The sequence below is a fragment of the Pseudophryne corroboree genome, chromosome 4, assembly GCF_028390025.1.
Source record: "Pseudophryne corroboree isolate aPseCor3 chromosome 4, aPseCor3.hap2, whole genome shotgun sequence".
NCBI lineage: Eukaryota > Metazoa > Chordata > Amphibia > Anura > Myobatrachidae > Pseudophryne > Pseudophryne corroboree.
This window is the reverse complement of record NC_086447.1, coordinates 663,828,816-663,847,784: the sequence shown is the minus strand read 5'-3', so window position 1 is coordinate 663,847,784 and position 18,969 is coordinate 663,828,816. Positions and strand designations below refer to the sequence as shown.

Below are 18,969 nucleotides of genomic sequence, written 5' to 3'. Positions count from 1 at the left end.
GGTTGCTCATGTAAACAGACAGGGCGGCACAAGAAGCAGGATGGCGATGGCAGAAGCCACAAGGATTCTCCGATGGGCGGAAAATCATGTGTTAGCACTGTCAGCAGTGTTCATTCCCGGAGTAGATAACTGGGAAGCAGACTTCCTCAGCAGACACGACCTCCACCCGGGAGAGTGGGGACTTCATCCAGTAGTCTTCCAAATGATTGTACACCGTTGGGAAAGGCCACAGGTGGACATGATGGCGTCCCGCCTCAACAAAAAGCTAAAAAGATATTGCGCCAGGTCAAGGGACCCTCAGGCGATAGCTGTGGACGCTCTGGTAACACCGTGGGTGTACCAGTCTGTGTATGTGTTCACTTCTCTGTCTCTCATACCCAGGGTAATGAGAATAATAAGAAGGAGAGGAGTAAGAACTATACTCATTGTTCCGGATTGGCCAAGAAGTGCTTGGTACCCAGAACTCCAAGAAATGATCTCAGAGGACCCATGGCCTCTGCCGCTCAGACAGGACCTGCTGCAGCAGGGGCCCTGTCTGTTCCAAGACGTACCGCGGCTGCGTTTGACGGCATGGCGGTTGAACGCCGGTTCCTGAAGGAAAAGGGCATTCCGGAGGAAGTTATTCCTACGCTAATTAAAGCTAGGAAAGAAGTGAACGCAAACCATTATCTCCGCATACGAAAGTATGTTGCGTGCTGTGAGGCCAGGAAGGCCCCAACGGAGGAATTTCAGCTAGGTCGATTTCTGCACTTCCTACAGTCAGGGGTGACTATGGGCCTAAAATTGGGTTCCATTAAGGGCCAGATTTCGGCTCTATCGATTTTTCTTAAAAAAATATAACTGACTTCACTGCCTGAAGTTCAGAATTTTGTTAAGGGAGTGCTGCATAGTCAGCCCCCGTTTGTGCCTCCAGTGGCACCGTGGGATCTCAACGTGGTGTTGGATTTCCTGAAGTCGCATTGGGTTGAGCCACTTAAATCCGTGGAGTTAAAATACCTCACGTGGAAAGTGGTCATGCTGTTGGCCTTGGCGTCGGCAAGGCGTGTATCAGAATTAGCGGCTTTATCAGCAAAAGCCCTTACCTAATTTTTTTATATAGATAGGGCGGTATTGAGGACTCGTTCCCAATTCCTTCCTAAGGTGGTATCAGTTTTTCATGTGCACCAACCTATTGTGGTGCCTGCGGCTACTTGGGACTTGGAGGATTCCAAGTTGTTGGACGTAGTCAGGGCCCTGAAAAATATATGTTTCCAGGACGGCTGGAGTCAGGAAAACTGACTCGCTATTTATCCTGTATGCACCCAACAAGCTGGGTGCTCCTGCTTCTAAGCAGACTTTTGCTTGCTGGATCTGTAGCACGATTCAACTTGCACATTCGGCGGCTGGACTGCCGCACCCTAAATCTGTAAAAGCCCATTCTTCTTGGGTGGCTGCCCGAGGGGTCTCGGCTTTACAAATTTGCCGAGCTGTTACTTGGTCGGGTTCAAACACTTTTGCAAGAGTCTACAAGTTTGATACCCTGGCTGAGGAGGACCTAGAGTTTGCTCATTCGGTGCTGCAGAGTCATCCGCACTCTCCCGCCCGTTTGGGAGCTTTGGTATAATCCCCATGGTCTTTACGGAGTCCCAGCATCCACTTAGTACGTCAGAGAAAATAAGATTTTACTCACTGGTAAATCTATTTCTCGTAGTCCGTAGTGGATGCTGGGCACCCATCCCAAGTGCGGATTGTCTGCAATACTTGTATATAGTTATTGCCTAACTAAAGGGTTATTGTTGAGCCATCTGTTGAGAGGCTCAGTTGTATTTCATACTGTTAACTGGGTATAGTATCACGAGTTATACGGTGTGATTGGTGTGGCTGGTATGAGTCTTACCCGGGATTCAAAATCCTTCCTTATTGTGTCAGCTCTTCCGGGCACAGTATCCTAACTGAGGTCTGGAGGAGGGTCTTAGTGGGAGGAGCCAGTGCACACCAGGTAGTCCTAAAGCTTTCTTTAGTTGTGCCCAGTCTCCTGCGGAGCCGCTATTCCCCATGGTCCTTACGGAGTCCCAGCATCCACTACGGACTACGAGAAATAGATTTACCGGTGAGTAAAATCTTATTTTTACTCATGACTAGTGGAAAGAAACTGATCATAAACCCAAGGAAACTTACAAGTGCACAGAATGAAGTAATGTTTACATGGCGCCATGGAAAGTTACATCTGTTTAGATCCAATGTGATTTACCATTCTGTGAAAATGTTCTGATCGTGTAATTGAAAACTAAATTTGGAAAATCTGTGCAAATACTGTCTGGGAGAATGGTGCTGTGTTTATTGATGCAGAGTCTAGTGAACTTCCCGTGTATGTCCCTCGCTCAGGCTAGTCTATTGTTTTCAGTTATCATGTTTATTCTTTATGTACTTTTACTAGTACATTTTGTGGATATAGTGCTTAAGGGTTTTCTTTTTGTTTGTGTTTGTTACAATTTGTATGATTTAGGCAACCAGAAGGAAGCTGTGCTTAGTGAATTAGTTGTTAACTTGCTGCTGGCGGTAAAATGTGACTGCTAGACTTTAAATGTTCATGTTGCGTTGCGTTGTGTTGCGTGTCTTCTCTTGACAACCGGCATTCATCCACCCCCTCAGGGTAGTATTGGATCATGAATTCTGATTTACTTGTTTGGAAACCTTCATGGGAATTGGGAGTTTTCTGCTATTTTACAGGGCATTGTGTACTATTTCGGTTTTGAATATCTAATTAAAAAGGCTATTAATAATGACTGTTCTGTATTTAATATCTGTATAGAAAAAATGGTATAGTTTGCTGCGCTGTGAAGAAAAAGCTGCTCAGGTTGTTTATTGGTAAATTGTTAGAGTTTTTGTTGAACCGAGCGCTTATGTGTGCTAATGCGTAGTGTTCTGTAAGAGTACTAAGTGAAAGTAAAAATAAATATGAAATATAAAATAAATAAAAATAAAAATTAATAAGAGGGGGGGAGGGGAAAAAGGGGGGGAGAAGGGTAAAGTGCAATGTTTACAGCTCCTTTTGTAGATAATTTGTTTGGAGCTTTTGGACACTTATTCAGAGGGGCACAGTCTCTTGGGGTATAACTATCCCTGACTTACCCTATTCTTCTGATACGAGCGTGACTGGATGTTTCGGTATTGGTGGCAGCAATTGTGCTGATGGGCAGGCTGGCCTCTCCTGCGTGTTGGGCCGTAGCTGTCTCCCCACGTCCTCCTCCCGCTGGCCGCACTGTAGCCGCTACTCTGTCCGATCCGCCGTGACCGGAAGTTCGGGTCTTTACTCCCGGTAGTACGAATGCTGACAGCGGCGGAGTTAGTGTCCTTAGGGTTTGCTTCTTTCTTCTCCTAAGCAAACCCTAAGGACACTAACTCCGCCGCTGTCAGCATTCGTACTACCGGAACACTTCTACTAGTGTAAACTTCTACACAGAACATGTGCTGACCAAGCCCTTCTGAGGTGCCTGTTGCTGTCATCCTTCCTGACAAATACTGTAGCCTGAGGATATAGTCCTTTTATGTGCAGAGGCTGTGTTTTGGCATCTAATCAATGTGACGTTATCCAGTAGAGGCTGAATGCAGCACACTTCATAACTTATAGATGACGCTTCAAGCAGTGGTGAAAGTGCATTGATTACTGACTTAACAGTAAGCGTGGAAGGTTTTATTCCTGGAATCTATCATCTGTCACTACAGTATCATCATCAAGGCAGTGCAGCGATAAACCTAACCCCGCGCGGCTGCCGAAAGTTACTGTTTGTGTTTCTCTTATGTACATTGCTCACAGATGTCTCTATCTAAAGTACAAAACCATCTCTCTGTGCAATCTTAATACAGTAAACTGATCCATATCTCTAAATGCTCAACAAGCATGTACAGTTTTGGCCATCCATTTTGACTGACCTTGTATGTGACTGACAAACTGGGCAGCCATTTATCATATTGCTGGATGTGTGGTGTCATCAGCTGGCTGTAAAGAAAGAGACCTGATAGTAAGATCAGTCCTCACATAGTACATAGATTTTCCACATCTATTTTACTGCCATCGGGGGTATCCTATTAGCCACAATAATGTGATCCGCAATTGGGGCTAATGTTATCACACCTGTCTCCTGAAAAATCTGGTTATGGCACCTATCCTTTTCCAAAACGGTGATAATTCTAGCCTGCGAAAGTGGTGGCAAATATAGGAGAAAATGGGGAAATCTGCCTGTAACCCCCAAAAAGCAAAACTAATATAGGAAAACATTATAGAAGTCTATTACTGGTTATAAGAAAAGCATTTTTTTTTTTTTATGTAAAATTATAGAAAGCCGTTTCCACAAAAGTAGTGCTGTCATTAAATTTGGGGTACATAAAAATGAGTATACGTATACATTTGGGTCATTTTAGGGGACCCACCTGCAACTCTAAAAAATAAGATTTTAAACCTACCGGTAAATCTTTTTCTCGTAGTCCGTAGAGGATGCTGGGGACTCCGTAAGGACCATGGGGAATAGACGGGCTCCACAGGAGACATGGGCACTAAAAAGCAATTTAGGTATGGGTGTGCAGTGGCTCCTCCCTCTATGCCCCTACTCCAGACCTCAGTTAAAGAAACTGTGCCCAGAGGAGACGGACAGTACGAGGAAAGGATTTCGTAAATCCAAGGGCAAGATTCATACCAGCCACACCATTCACACCGTATAACATGGGATATACGAACCAGTCAACAGTATGAAACAAACCCAGTATCAGTCCAAAACTGATCCAATTGAAACATAACCTTTTATGTAAGCAACAACTATATACAAGTCCTGCAGGATGCTGTCCGCACAGGGACGGGCGCCCAGCATCCTCTACGGACTACGAGAAAAAGATTTACCGGTAGGTTTAAAATCTTATTTTCTCTAACGTCCTAGAGGATGCTGGGGACTCCGTAAGGACCATGGGGATTATACCAAAGCTCCAAAACGGGCGGGAGAGTGCGGACGACTCTGCAGCACCGAATGAGCAAACATTAGGTCCTCATCGGCCAGGGTATCAAACTTGTAGAATTTCTCTAACGTCCTAGAGGATGCAGGGACTCCGTAAGGACCATGGGGATAGACGGGCTCCGCAGGAGACATGGGCACTTTAAGAAAGACTTTGGATCTGGGTGTGCACTGGCTCCTCCCTCTATGCCCCTCCTCCAGACCTCAGTTAGAGAAACTGTGCCCAGAGGAGATGGACAGTACGAGGAAAGGATTTTTGCTAATCCAAGGGCAAGATTCATACCAGCCACACCAATCACACCGTATAACTTGTGATATACTAACCAGTTAACAGTATGAAAACAACATAGCATCAGTCCAAGACCGATGAAAACTATAACATAATAACCCTTATGTAAGCAAAACTATGTACAAGTCTTGCAGAAGAAGTCCGCACTTGGGACGGGCGCCCAGCATCCTCTACGGACTATGAGAAAAAGATTTACCGGTAGGTTTAAAATCTTATTTTCTCTAACGTCCTAGAGCAGAGGTTCTCAAACTCGGTCCTCGGGGGCCCACACAGTGCATGTTTTGCAGGTCTCCTCACATAATCGCAAGTGAAATAATTAGCTCCACCTGTGGACCTTTTAAAAATTTTTAGTGAGTAATTAATACACCTGTGCACCTGCTGGGTTACCTGCAAAACATGCACTGTGTGGGCTCCCGAGGACCGAGTTTGAGAACCTCTGTCCTAGAGGATGCTGGGACTCTGTAAGGACCATGGGGATTATACCAAAGCTCCCAAACGGGCGGGAGAGTGCGGATGACTCTGCAACACCGAATGAGCAAACAGGAGGTCCTCCTCAGCCAAGGTATCAAACTTATAGAACTTTGCAAAGGTGTTTGACCCCGACCAAGTAGCAGCTCGGCACAGCTGTAGTGCCGAGACCCCTCGGGCAGCCGCCTAAGACGAGCCCACCTTCCTAGTGGAATGGGCCTTAACCGATTTTGGTAACGGCAATCCTGCCGTAGAATGCGCCTGCTGAATTGTGTTACAGATCCAGCGAGCAATAGTCTGCTTTGAAGCAGGGCCGCCAACCTTGTTGGCTGCATACAGGACAAACAGTGCTTCTGTTTTTCTGATCCTAGCCGTTCTGGCCACGTCAATTTTCAAAGCCCTGACCACATCAAGGGACTCTGAATCCTCCAAGTCACGTGTAGCCACAGGCACGACAATAGGTTGGTTCATATGAAAGGATGAGACCACCTTAGGTAGGAATTGAGGACGGGTCCGCAACAACGGGTACCTTGTTGTAACAGGTCTTCCCTGAGAGGAAGAGGCCACGGATCTTCTGAGAGCATTTCCTTTAGATCCGGATACCAGGCCCTTCGAGGCCAATCTGGAACGATGAGAATCGCCTGAACCCCTCTTCGTCTTATGATTCTCAGTATCTTTGAGATGTGAGGAAGAGGTGGGAACACATAGACCGACTGAAACACCCACGGTGTCACCAGTGCGTCCACTGCAATCGCCTGAGGGTCCCTTGACCCGGCGCAATATTTCGGAAGTTTCTTGTTGAGGCGTGAAGCCATCATGTCTATTTGAGGCAGACCCCACTGACTTGCAATCTCTGCGAAGACTTCCTGATGAAGTCCCTACTCTCCTGGATGCAGATCGTGTCTGCTGAGGAAGTCTGCTTCCCAGTTGTCTACCCCCGGAATGAAGACTGCTGTCAGAGCGCTTACATGACTCTCCGCCCATCGAAGAATCTTTGAGGCTTCTGCCATTGCCACTCTGCTCCTTGTGCCACCTTGGCGGTTTACATGAGCCACTGCGGTGATGTTGTCTGACTGAATCAGAACCGGTAGACCTTGAAGTAAGGTCTGCGCCTGACGAAGGCCGTTGTATATGGCCCTTAATTCCAGAATTTTGATGTGTAGACAAGCCTCCTGGCTTGACCACAGACCCTGGAAGTTTCTTCCCTGTGTGACTGCTCCCCATCCTCTGAGACTCGCGTCCGTGGTCACCAGAACCCAGTCCTGGATTCCGAACCTGCGACCCTCTAGAAGGTGAGCACTCTGCAGCCACCACAAGAGAGACCTGGGGGACAGGCGGATCATCTGATGAATCTGTAGATGAGACCCGGACCACTTGTCCAGAAGGTCCCACTGAAAGGTTCTGGCATGGAACCTGCCGAATGGAATGGCCTCGTAAGACGCCACCATTTTCCCCAGCACTTGCGTGCAGTGATGTACCGACACCCTGTCTGGCTTCAACAGGTCCCTGACCAAGTCCCGCAGTTCCTGGGCCTTTTCCGTCGGGAGAAAGACCCTCTTTTGTTCCGTGTCCAGAATCATGCCTAAGAAAGGCAATCTGGTTGTTGGAACCAACTGTGACTTTGGCAAGTTTAGAATCCAACCGTGTTGTTGTAACACCCTCAGGGAGAGAGATACTTTGACCAGCAATTGTTCTCTCGATCTCGCTTTTATCAGGAGATCGTCCAAATATGGGATAATTGTGACCCCCTGCTTGCGCAGGAGCACCATCATCTCCGCCATCAATTTGGTAAAAATTCTCGGGGCCGTGGACAGCCCAAACGGCAACGTCTGAAATTGGTAGTGACAATCCTCCACCACAAATCTCAGGAACGCCTGATGAGGTTGATAAATGGGGACATGAAGATATGCATCCTTTATGTCTAGAGATACCATATAATCTCCCTCTTCCAGACTTGCAATGACCGCCCTGAGCGACTCCCATCTTGAACTTGAACCTCTTTAAGTATAGGTTTAAGTATTTTTCTCTAACGTCCTAAGTGGATGCTGGGGACTCCGTAAGGACCATGGGGAATAGCGGCTCCGCAGGAGACTGGGCACATCTAAAGAAAGCTTTAGGACTATCTGGTGTGCACTGGCGCTTCCCCTATGACCCTCCTCCAAGCCTCAGTTAGATCTCTGTGCCCGAACGAGAAGGGTGCACACTAGGGGCTCTCCTGAGCTTCTTAGTGAAAGTTTTAGTTTAGGATTTTTATTTTCAGTGAGACCTGCTGGCAACAGGCTCACTGCATCGAGGGACTAAGGGGAGAAGAAGCGAACTCACCTGCGTGCAGAGTGGATTGGGCTTCTTAGGCTACTGGACATTAGCTCCAGAGGGACGATCACAGGCCCAGCTTGGATGGGTCCCAGAGCCGCGCCGCTGGCCCCCTTACAGAGCCAGAAGGCAGAAGAGGTCCGGAAAATCGGCGGCAGAAGACGTCCTGTCTTCAACAAGGTAGCGCACAGCACTGCAGCTGTGCGCCATTGCTCTCAGCACACTTCACACTCCGGTCACTGAGGGTGCAGGGCGCTGGGGGGGAGCGCCCTGAGACGCAATAAAAACGATATAAAAACCTTATATGGCTAAAAAAAATGCATCACATATAGCTCCTGGGCTATATGGATGCATTTATCCCCTGCCAGTTTCCTGAAAAAAGCGGGAGAAAAGGCCGCCGTGAAGGGGGCGGAGCCTTTCTCCTCAGCACACAAGCGCCATTTTCTTTCACAGCTCCGCTGGAAGGACGGCTCCCTGACTCTCCCCTGCAGTCCTGCACTACAGAAACAGGGTAAAACAGAGAGGGGGGCACTATTGGCAGCTAATATATAAATACAGCAGCTATAACAGGGAGTAACACTTATATAAGGTTATCCCTGTGTATATATATAGCGCTCTGGTGTGTGCTGGCAAACTCTCCCTCTGTCTCCCCAAAGGGCTAGTGGGGTCCTGTCCTCTATCAGAGCATTCCCTGTGTGTGTGCTGGGTGTCGGTACGATTGTGTCGACATGTATGAGGAGGAAAATGATGTGGAAGCAGAGCAATTGCCTGTGTTAGTGATGTCACCCCCTAGGGAGTCGACACCTGACTGGATGGTAGTAATTAAAGAATTACGTGACAATGTCAGCACTTTGCAAAAAACTGTTGACGACATGAGACAGCCGACAAATCAATTAGTGCCTGTTCAGGCGTCTCAGACACCGTCAGGGGCGCTAAAACGCCCGTTACCTCAGATGGTCGACACAGACCCTGACACGGATACTGAATCCAGTGTCGACGGTGACGAGACAAACGTAATGTCCAGTAGGGCCACACGTTACATGATCACGGCAATGAAGGAGGCATTGAACATTTCTGACACTACAAGTACCACAAAAAAGGGTATTATGTGGGGTGTGAAAAAACTACCAGTGGTTTTTTCCTGAGTCAGATGAATTAAATGAGGTGTGTGATGAAGCGTGGGTTTCCCCCGATAAAAAACTGCTGATTTCTAATAAATTATTGGCACTATACCCTTTCCCGCCAGAGGTTAGGGCACGTTGGGAAACACCCCCTAGGGTAGATAAGGCGCTCACACGCTTATCAAAACAAGTGGCGTTACCGTCTCCTGATACGGCCGCTCTCAAGGAACCAGCTGATAGAAGGCTGGAAAATATCTTAAAAGGTATATACACACATACTGGTGTTATACTGCGACCAGCGATCGCCTCAGCCTGGATGTGCAGCGCTGGAGTGGCTTGGTCGGATTCCCTGACTGAAAATATTGATACCCTGGATAGGGACAGTATATTATTAACTATAGAGCATTTAAAGGATGCATTACTATATATGCGAGATGCACAGAGGGATATTTGCACCCTGGCATCTAGAGTAAGTGCGATGTCCATTTCTGCCAGAAGAACGTTATGGACGCGACAGTGGTCAGGTGATGCGGATTCCAAACGACATATGGAAGTATTGCCGTATAAAGGGGAGGAGTTATTTGGGGTCGGTCTATCGGACCTGGTGGCCACAGCAACGGCTGGAAAATCCACCTTTTTACCCCAGGTCACCTCTCAGCAGAAAAAGACACCGTCTTTTCAAACCCAGTCCTTTCGTCCCTATAAGGGCAAGAGGAAAAAAGGCCGCTCGTTCCTGCCCCGGGGCAGAGGAAGGGGAAAAAGACTGCACCATGCAGCCTCTTCCCAGGAGCAGAAGCCCTCCCCCGCTTCTGCCAAGTCCTCAGCATGACGCTGGGGCTCTGCAAGCAGACTCTGGCACGGTGGGGGGCCGTCTCAAGAATTTCAGCGCGCAGTGGGCTCACTCGCAAGTGGACCCCTGGATCCTGCAGGTAGTATCACAGGGGTACAAATTGGAATTCGAGACGTCTCCCCCTCGCCGGTTCCTGAAGTCTGCTCTACCAACGTCTCCCTCCGACAGGGAGGCAGTATTGGAAGCTGTTCACAAGCTGTATTCCCAGCAGGTGATAATCAAGGTACCCCTCCTACAACAGGGAAAGGGGTATTATTCCACGCTGTTTGTGGTACCGAAGCCGGACGGCTCGGTGAGGCCAATTTTAAATCTAAAATCTTTGAACACTTACATAAAAAGGTTCAAATTCAAGATGGAGTCACTCAGAGCAGTGATAGCGAACCTGGAAGAAGGGGACTATATGGTATCTCTAGACATCAAGGATGCTTATCTCCATGTCCCAATCTACCCTTCTCACCAAGGGTACCTCAGGTTTGTGATACAAAACTGTCATTATCAGTTTCAGACGCTGCCGTTTGGATTGTCCACGGCACCACGGGTCTTTACCAAGGTAATGGCCGAAATGATGATTCTTCTTCGAAGAAAAGGCGTATTAATTATCCCTTACTTGGACGATCTCCTGATAAGGGCAAGGTCCAGGGAACAGTTAGAGGTCGGAGTAGCACTATCTCAGGTAGTGCTACGTCAGCACGGGTGGATTCTAAATATCCCAAAATCACAGCTGATTCCAACAACACGTCTACTGTTCCTAGGGATGATTCTGGACACAGTCCAGAAAAAGGTGTTTCTCCCGGAGGAGAAGGCCAGGGAGTTATCCGAGCTAGTCAGGAACCTCCTAAAACCAGGACAAGTGTCAGTGCATCAGTGCACGAGAGTCCTGGGAAAAATGGTGGCTTCTTACGAAGCGATTCCATTCGGAAGATTCCATGCAAGAACTTTTCAGTGGGATCTGCTGGACAAATGGTCCGGATCGCATCTTCAGATGCATCAGCGGATAACCCTATCTCCAAGGACAAGGGTATCTCTTTTGTGGTGGTTACAGAAGGCTCATCTTCTAGAGGGCCGCAGATTCGGCATTCAGGATTGGATGCTGGTAACCACGGATGCCAGCCTGAGAGGCTGGGGAGCAGTCACACAGGGAAGAAATTTCCAGGGCTTGTGGTCAAGCATGGAAACGTCTCTTCACATAAATATCCTAGAGCTAAGGGCCATTTACAATGCCCTAAGTCAAGCAAGGCCTCTGCTTCAGGGTCAACCGGTATTGATCCAGTCGGACAACATCACGGCTGTCGCCCACGTAAACAGACAGGGCGGCACAAGAAGCAGGAGGGCAATGGCAGAAGCTGCAAGGATTCTCCGCTGGGCGGAAAATCATGTGATAGCACTGTCAGCAGTGTTCATTCCGGGAGTGGACAACTGGGAAGCAGACCTCCTCAGCAGACACGACCTCCACCCGGGGGAGTGGGGACTTCATCCAGAAGTCTTCCAAGTGATTGTAAACCGTTGGGAAAAACCAAAGGTGGACATGATGGCGTCCCGTCTCAACAAGAAACTGGACAGATATTGCGCCAGGTCAAGGGACCCTCAGGCAATAGCGGTGGACGCTCTGGTAACTCCGTGGGTGTTCCAGTCGGTATATGTGTTCCCTCCTCTTCCTCTCATACCAAAAGTACTGAGAATCATAAGAAGGAGAGGAGTAAGAACGATACTCGTGGCTCCGGATTGGCCAAGAAGAACTTGGTACCCGGAGCTGCAAGAGATGCTCACGGAGGACCCGTGGCCTCTACCTCTAAGGAAGGACCTGCTCCAGCAGGGACCTTGTCTGTTCCAAGACTTACCGCGGCTGCGTTTGACGGCATGGCGGTTGAACGCCGGATCCTGAAGGAAAAAGGCATTCCAGATGAAGTCATCCCTACCCTGATCAAGGCCAGGAAGGATGTAACTGCAAAACATTATCATCGCATTTGGCGAAAATATGTTGCGTGGTGTGAGGCCAAGAAGGCCCCTACGGAGGAATTTCAACTGGGTCGTTTCCTACATTTCCTGCAAGCAGGATTGTCTATGGGCCTAAAATTAGGATCCATTAAGGTTCAAATTTCGGCCCTGTCGATCTTCTTCCAGAAAGAACTGGCTTCAGTGCCTGAAGTTCAGACGTTTGTCAAAGGGGTACTGCATATACAGCCTCCTTTTGTGCCTCCAGTGGCACCTTGGGATCTCAATGTAGTTTTAGGGTTCCTAAAATCACATTGGTTTGAACCACTTGCCACAGTGGATTTGAAATATCTCACATGGGAAGTGGTAATGCTGTTGGCCCTGGCTTCATCCAGGCGCGTATCAGAATTGGCGGCTTTATCCTATAAAAGCCCTTACCTGATATTTCATTCGGATAGGGCGGAATTGAGGACTCGTCCTCAATTTCTCCCTAAGGTGGTTTCAGCGTTTCACATGAATCAACCTATTGTGGTACCTGTGGCTACTAGGGACTTGGAGGACTCCAAGTTGCTGGACGTAGTCAGGGCCCTGAAAATATATGTTTCCAGGACGGCTGGAGTCAGAAAATCTGACTCGCTGTTTATACTGTATGCACCCAACAAGCTGGGTGCTCCTGCTTCTAAGCAGACGATTGCTCGTTGGATTTGTAGTACAATTCAACTTGCACATTCTGTGGCAGGCCTGCCACAGCCAAAATCTGTAAAAGCCCATTCCACAAGGAAGGTGGGCTCATCTTGGGCGGCTGCCCGAGGGGTCTCGGCTTTACAACTTTGCCGAGCAGCTACTTGGTCAGGGGCAAACACGTTTGCTAAATTCTACAAATTTGATACCCTGGCTAAGGAGGACCTGGAGTTCTCTCATTCGGTGCTGCAGAGTCATCCGCACTCTCCCGCCCGTTTGGGAGCTTTGGTATAATCCCCATGGTCCTTACGGAGTTCCCAGCATCCACTAGGACGTCAGAGAAAATAAGAATTTACTCACCGGTAATTCTATTTCTCATAGTCCGTAGTGGATGCTGGGCGCCCATTCCAAGTGCGGATTGTCTGCAATACTTGTATATAGTTATTGTTACAAACAAATCGGGTTGTTTATTGTTGGAAGCCATCTTTTCAGAGGCTCCTACGGTTATCATACTGTTAACTGGGTTCAGATCACGAGTTGTACGGTGTGATTGGTGTGGCTGGTATGAGGCTTACCCGGGATTCAAGATCCTTCCTTATTATGTACGCTCGTCCGGGCACAGTATCTTAACTGAGGCTTGGAGGAGGGTCATAGGGGGAGGAGCCAGTGCACACCAGCTAGTCTAAAGCTTTTACTTTTTGTGCCCAGTCTCCTGCGGAGCCGCTATTCCCCATGGTCCTTACGGAGTTCCCAGCATCCACTACGGACTATGAGAAATAGAATTATCGGTAAGTAAATTCTTATCTGATTTTCCATTCGGACAGGGCGGAATTGAGGACTCGTCCTCAGTTTCTCCCTAAGGTGGTTTCAGCGTTTCACCTGAACCAACCTATTTGTGGTGCCTGCGGCTACTAGGGACTTGGAGGACTCCAAGTTGCTAGACGTTGTCAGGGCCCTGAAAATATATGTTTCCAGGACGGCTGGAGTCAGGAAATCTGACTCGCTGTTTATCCTGTATGCACCCAACAAGCTGGGTGCTCCTGCTTCTAAGCAGACTATTGCTCGTTGGATTTGTAGTACAATTCAGCTTGCACATTCTGTGGCAGGCCTGCCACAGCCAAAAATCTGTAAATGCCCACTCCACAAGGAAGGTGGGCTCATCTTGGGCGGCTGCCCGAGGGGTCTCGGCTGTACAACTTTGCCGAGCAGCTACTTGGTCAGGAGCAAATACGTTTGTAAAATTCTACAAAATTGATATCCTGGCTGAGGAGGACCTGGAGTTCTCTCATTTGGTGCTGCAGAGTCATCCGCACTCTCCCGCCCGTTTGGGAGCTTTGGTATAATCCCCATGGTCCTTACGGAGTCCCCAGCATCCACTTAGGACGTTAGAGAAAATAAGAATTTACTTACCGATAATTCTATTTCTCATAGTCCGTAGTGGATGCTGGGCGCCCATCCCAAGTGCGGATTGTCTGCAATACTGGTACATAGTTGTTGTTACCAAAAAATCGGGTTATTGCTGTAGTGAGCCATCTTTTCTAGAGGCTCCTCTGTTATCATGCTGTTAACTGGGTTCAGATCACAAGTTGTACGGTGTGATTGGTGTGGCTGGTATGAGTCTTACCCGGGATTCAAAATCCTTCCTTATTGTGTACGCTCGTCCGGGCACAGTATCCTAACTGAGGCTTGGAGGAGGGTCATAGGGGGAGGAGCCAGTGCACACCAGATAGTCCTAAAGCTTTCTTTAGATGTGCCCAGTCTCCTGCGGAGCCGCTATTCCCCATGGTCCTTACGGAGTCCCCAGCATCCACTACGGACTATGAGAAATAGAATTATCGGTAAGTAAATTCTTATTTTTTCTCCACCACAAGCCGGTAACTTGACAATCTTTTTTTATTATATGTATACAATGATATGTATCAGAACCTTACTGTGGTTTTTTTGTTATCTACTGTGTGACCATGTATATTATATAGCGTACTTCCCAAACCCTTCCTATCTTTCCCTTCTTTATTTCTTTACCCCCCATCCCATCCTGTTTGTTAAAAATTCAATAAAATTTCATATGGAGGAAACAAAAACAAAAACTGGCCAATGTTATATATTTGTGTAAGCTATCTTTACATATTTTTAGTGTTTAACATCAAATGGGTATAAATCATCTTCTCTTAAACCTGCATGTCGTATTTTAACCTATCTCTCTTCAATATTATATAAAGGCCAACTACTACTGTGTTTATCACTGTACTTATGTACATTTATGTGTTTTGTTTTGTTTTTCGGTTTTTTTTTTCTAGTACTGGATCAATGAGTACACGTCATCCCTAGGAATTGGTGTCTTCCACTCTGGTATTCAGGTGTATGGTAGAGGTATGTTAGATTTGTTTTTTTTTATTTTTTTATTAAATCACCTTACTCTATTTACTAATAAAAAATAAAAGTGTATATAAGCTAGAAGTGAAATCACATGTCATTTACTACTAAGGAATTCTAGAGGTTTGTTATAAGAAAATATAATTATATGGTGTATTTTAATCCCTTCCATAGCGAGGGGTGTATTCGTAAACACAGAGCGGGGAATTCAGTTGCTTTTAGCGCTCCAATTAGCAGTTGGTACCCAATGTTGCTATTCATTTGTTCTGTTCAGGCTTAGGCGTGTAAAGCTGCTACATATTTGCACCAAACGGTCAAAGCTTTCGGCCTCCCAGCATGCAACGGACCCGTCCATACATCCCCACCTCCTGGCTCAGGCAAATAATTTTTTTGTTTGGTGCGGCAAGGGCCGGACCATGGTCAATGGGCTGCTGGTTTTTAGCAGCCATAAGCTTTTTATATTTATAGTCTTACTATTATTATTTTTTTTTTTTTGAGCGATCTTTCTAAAAAGCGTCTTATACGTATCTTGGAAAGAGTCTCTTCAACAAATCCCCGCCGGGTCGCGACAATGCTTACCCACGTGTACAGTGCTGTTTCAGCGGGTGTCTGTGTAGGATGTAATAGCAAGTCCAGCAGACTTTAACAGGTTGTGGCCGGAGCACAAGGAGAAGGTAAGGCATCGGTTCCGCTTAGTAGGGGAACACGGACACAGCCGCACCAGGCTCCAGGGGGAAGTAGTATGAGACCGCGATCCATAGGGTTGATGTAAGCAGTGGGGAGTCAGATGCTCCCTTGGTCGTCCCGGTTCATGACCAGTTTTCGCTCAGTCTCCCGCCATGAACTTAGTTCCTGCTTCCGTCTGAGACCCTGTGTATCTAAGGGGGCCCAGTCGCAGCATAGGCAGCTGTGTGATTGGTGCGTCAGTGTTCACTTGGACGTCTGTGTTCACTGTAGGTTCATGGAGCGGTTGTGTACACTATTAGCGTCTGGATCCACTCAACATCCGCTAATGTATTGATCAATCCTGGAAGCGGGGTAAAGTCTCCCTGTATCCCACTTTCCTGAGTCGGGTGACACAGCACTAAGTCTCTATCTACCTTTGAGTACAAATAGTTGGATAAGTGCCTGATGCATATGAGTGTGTTAACTATTGCTGCTGGTTTCTTTCGCTGTGCGACTGAATACGTTTAAAAAAACTCCTATATAAAGTAATGCAGTAATATGTTCTCCTACATACTTGAAATGTATTTGTAGTTGATTATTTGCTCATATTGCTTATTATACTAATGTATAACCTGTGACTGATTACTAGTGTGATTGCTGACTTTATTACTATAATTCTGTCAGTTTTCTGTGTATTCCTCAATGCTGGTGCAAAGCAGGGTAGGGTCGAATTACATGTCACTTTAACAAATTTTAAAGTGATTACAGTCACAAATTGTGTAGTTAACACTGTACAGGTGTGTGATTTATTTATCATGTCTACGAGTGGCAAGGGTGAGGAAAACACTTTCCACAGCAGCACCAACACTCTTTCATGTTGTCTTGCAAAGCTGGGTTAACCTCTCAGGATCTGGTTCATAATGGATTATGTACAAAATGTTTAGCTTTCACCAAAGCCTCTTAAATAAGCCAAGGCAGGCACAGGTTCAAGTTGAACCCCATGGGCTACTTTTGCACAGACATTATCCAGTATAGCTGAGCGGATAATGCCAGCTACTATACCAGGGTTAGGTTAACATATTGACCCTTACATGCAACGTTCCACCTGAGTTTTATTATATCCAGCACAGGAATGGTAGCCTCTAAACAAAAGCAGGCTGAAAGGCTGGTGGTAAGTAAATAACATAGACATGAAACAACATCTTCAGTCTACACATTTCAGGTGAGGACTCGGAGGATGAGGACTCATCGCACTCCAGGTCTGCATACAGAGACGAGGTGAAAGACCTCAGCTCGGTGGATATACCTGCGCTAATTAGTGCTGTGAAAGCCATTCTGTTCTTAAAGGAGGCATCAGAGCCTTTGTTAAAATCTAAGGCACCTGTGTTTATACAAGAGGCCTGGGTTACACCCAGTAAGAAGTTTAGGATTCCAAATAAATGGGATTTCTATTATCTTCCAGCTGGGGGCTGTTTAAAAAGGGAGGTGGCTCCCAAAGTAGATGCACATGTCATTCAATTGGTGCTAAAATCGACAGTGCCTTCAACAACATTAAATTATGTCACGGATAGGAAGATAGATGGTTTTTAAAAAAAGCATTTTCTCTTTGTCTGGGGCAATCATAAGACCAGCAATAGCTTCAGCCTGGATGGCAAAAGCAATGGCAGCCTGAGCTGATGCATTGCAAGGATGATCTTTCAATGGCATCTAGAGAGCAAAAATCTCATATTGCACCTATCAAACTGGCGGCTATTTTTATGAAAGAAGCAGCTTTAGATATGGGTACAATTGTCTCTCGGGCATCAGCCTCGGCAGTAGCAGCTTGCAGAGCAGTCTGTCTACGTACATGGAAAGCTGACTCAGAAGCCCAGAAGGTTCTGCAGTCTTTGTCTTTTACTGGATATATTCTTTTGGTAAAGAATTAAACATTATTTTGGAGTCAGAAGCAGATTTCAATAAAGTAAGTTCCTTTCACACACAAATCCAAGTCTAGATTTCCAGCTTTTCTGCCCTTTTGGACTCGAGGAAAAGCAAAAGGAAAGGGTGATGGCAAATATTCTCGATCTGACAAGTCTAGTAAGACTAAAAAGCATTGGGCTACCAGAGGACCGTCTTTCAAATCAGATAAGTCATCAGCCTGATGGTGTGGGCCTTCACCTGGGGCACCGATTTCTTCAGTTTGCACAGATCTGGCAGCAATCTACCACAGATGCCTGGGTGCAAGAAGCTGTATTTCACGGTTATGCGTTTTCCTGCACAACGAGAACAAGGTTTATATTTCAACCTGTTTCTAGTACAGAAGTCAAATTGGTCGTTCCGGCCCATACTCAATCTCAAAGTGCTGAACAAGTACATTTGGGTGCCTCGGTTTCATATGGAGACTTTACGTTCCATTATTTTGGCCATGGAGCCAGAGGGTTTTATGGTATCCCTGGATATCCAGTATGTTTACCTACATGTTCCTATAGCACTGTCCCATCAGCGCTATCTTAGGTTTGCTATCCTCCAGTATCATTTTCAGTTTCAGGCCCTACCATTTGGACTGGCCACAGCTCCCAGAGTATTCATCAAAATTATGGTGGTGATGGCATCTTATCTCCGTCAGCAGAGGATAAGGATTTTTCCATACCTCGGCAACTTATTAATCCTGGCACAGTCTCAGGAATTGTTTCAGTGTCATCTGCAACAGACAATTGCTTGTTTACAGAGACACGGTTGGCTCATAAATTGGGAAAAGTTTTTCCTTGTTCCGTCACAACGGATGACTCATTTGGGAGCTGTGCTGGATTCAGGTCTTCAGAGTAATTTTATCTCTGAACAAAATATCCAGAATTCGGTCAAGGATTCAGGAGCTGCTACATAGTCAAAGGGTATCCATTCACGCCACAATACGTGTGATGGGGTTGATGGTGTCGACATTCGACATGATGGAGTATGCACAGTTCTATTCAACGCCTCTGCAACATCTGATACTTTCTAAGTGGAATGCTTTTCATCAGACAATAAAAACGCAGACTATGGTCCTTCCTCTTAGACATCCTGGACAAAGGTAGACCCTTTTGGAAATCAGATTGGGAAATTCTGACAACAGATGCCAGTCTTCATGGCTGGGGAGCAGTGTCAGAAAGGAGTTGCTTCCAGGGGCAGTGGGCCGAGGAAGAAAGTTGCCTGCCACTTATTCAGGCAAAGGACATCCTCCAGGAGAAACCAGTCCAGATCCGCTCGGACAATGCAACGACATTAGCGTACCTCAACCATCAGGGAGGAACGCGCAGCCAAACTGCAATGAAGGAG

General features: G+C 46.8%; 1 protein-coding gene across 1 annotated transcript in view; it reads left to right on the top strand.

The window, feature by feature from the left end:
* The window catches only part of DESI2 (desumoylating isopeptidase 2), a 279,466-nt gene that overhangs the window by 74,509 nt on the left and 185,988 nt on the right, over positions 1-18,969 (top strand). Inside the window, exon 2 of the mRNA XM_063917815.1 lies at positions 14,934-15,006. Within this exon, the coding sequence (XP_063773885.1) occupies positions 14,934-15,006 (73 nt within the window). The remainder of the gene's footprint in view (positions 1-14,933; positions 15,007-18,969) is intronic.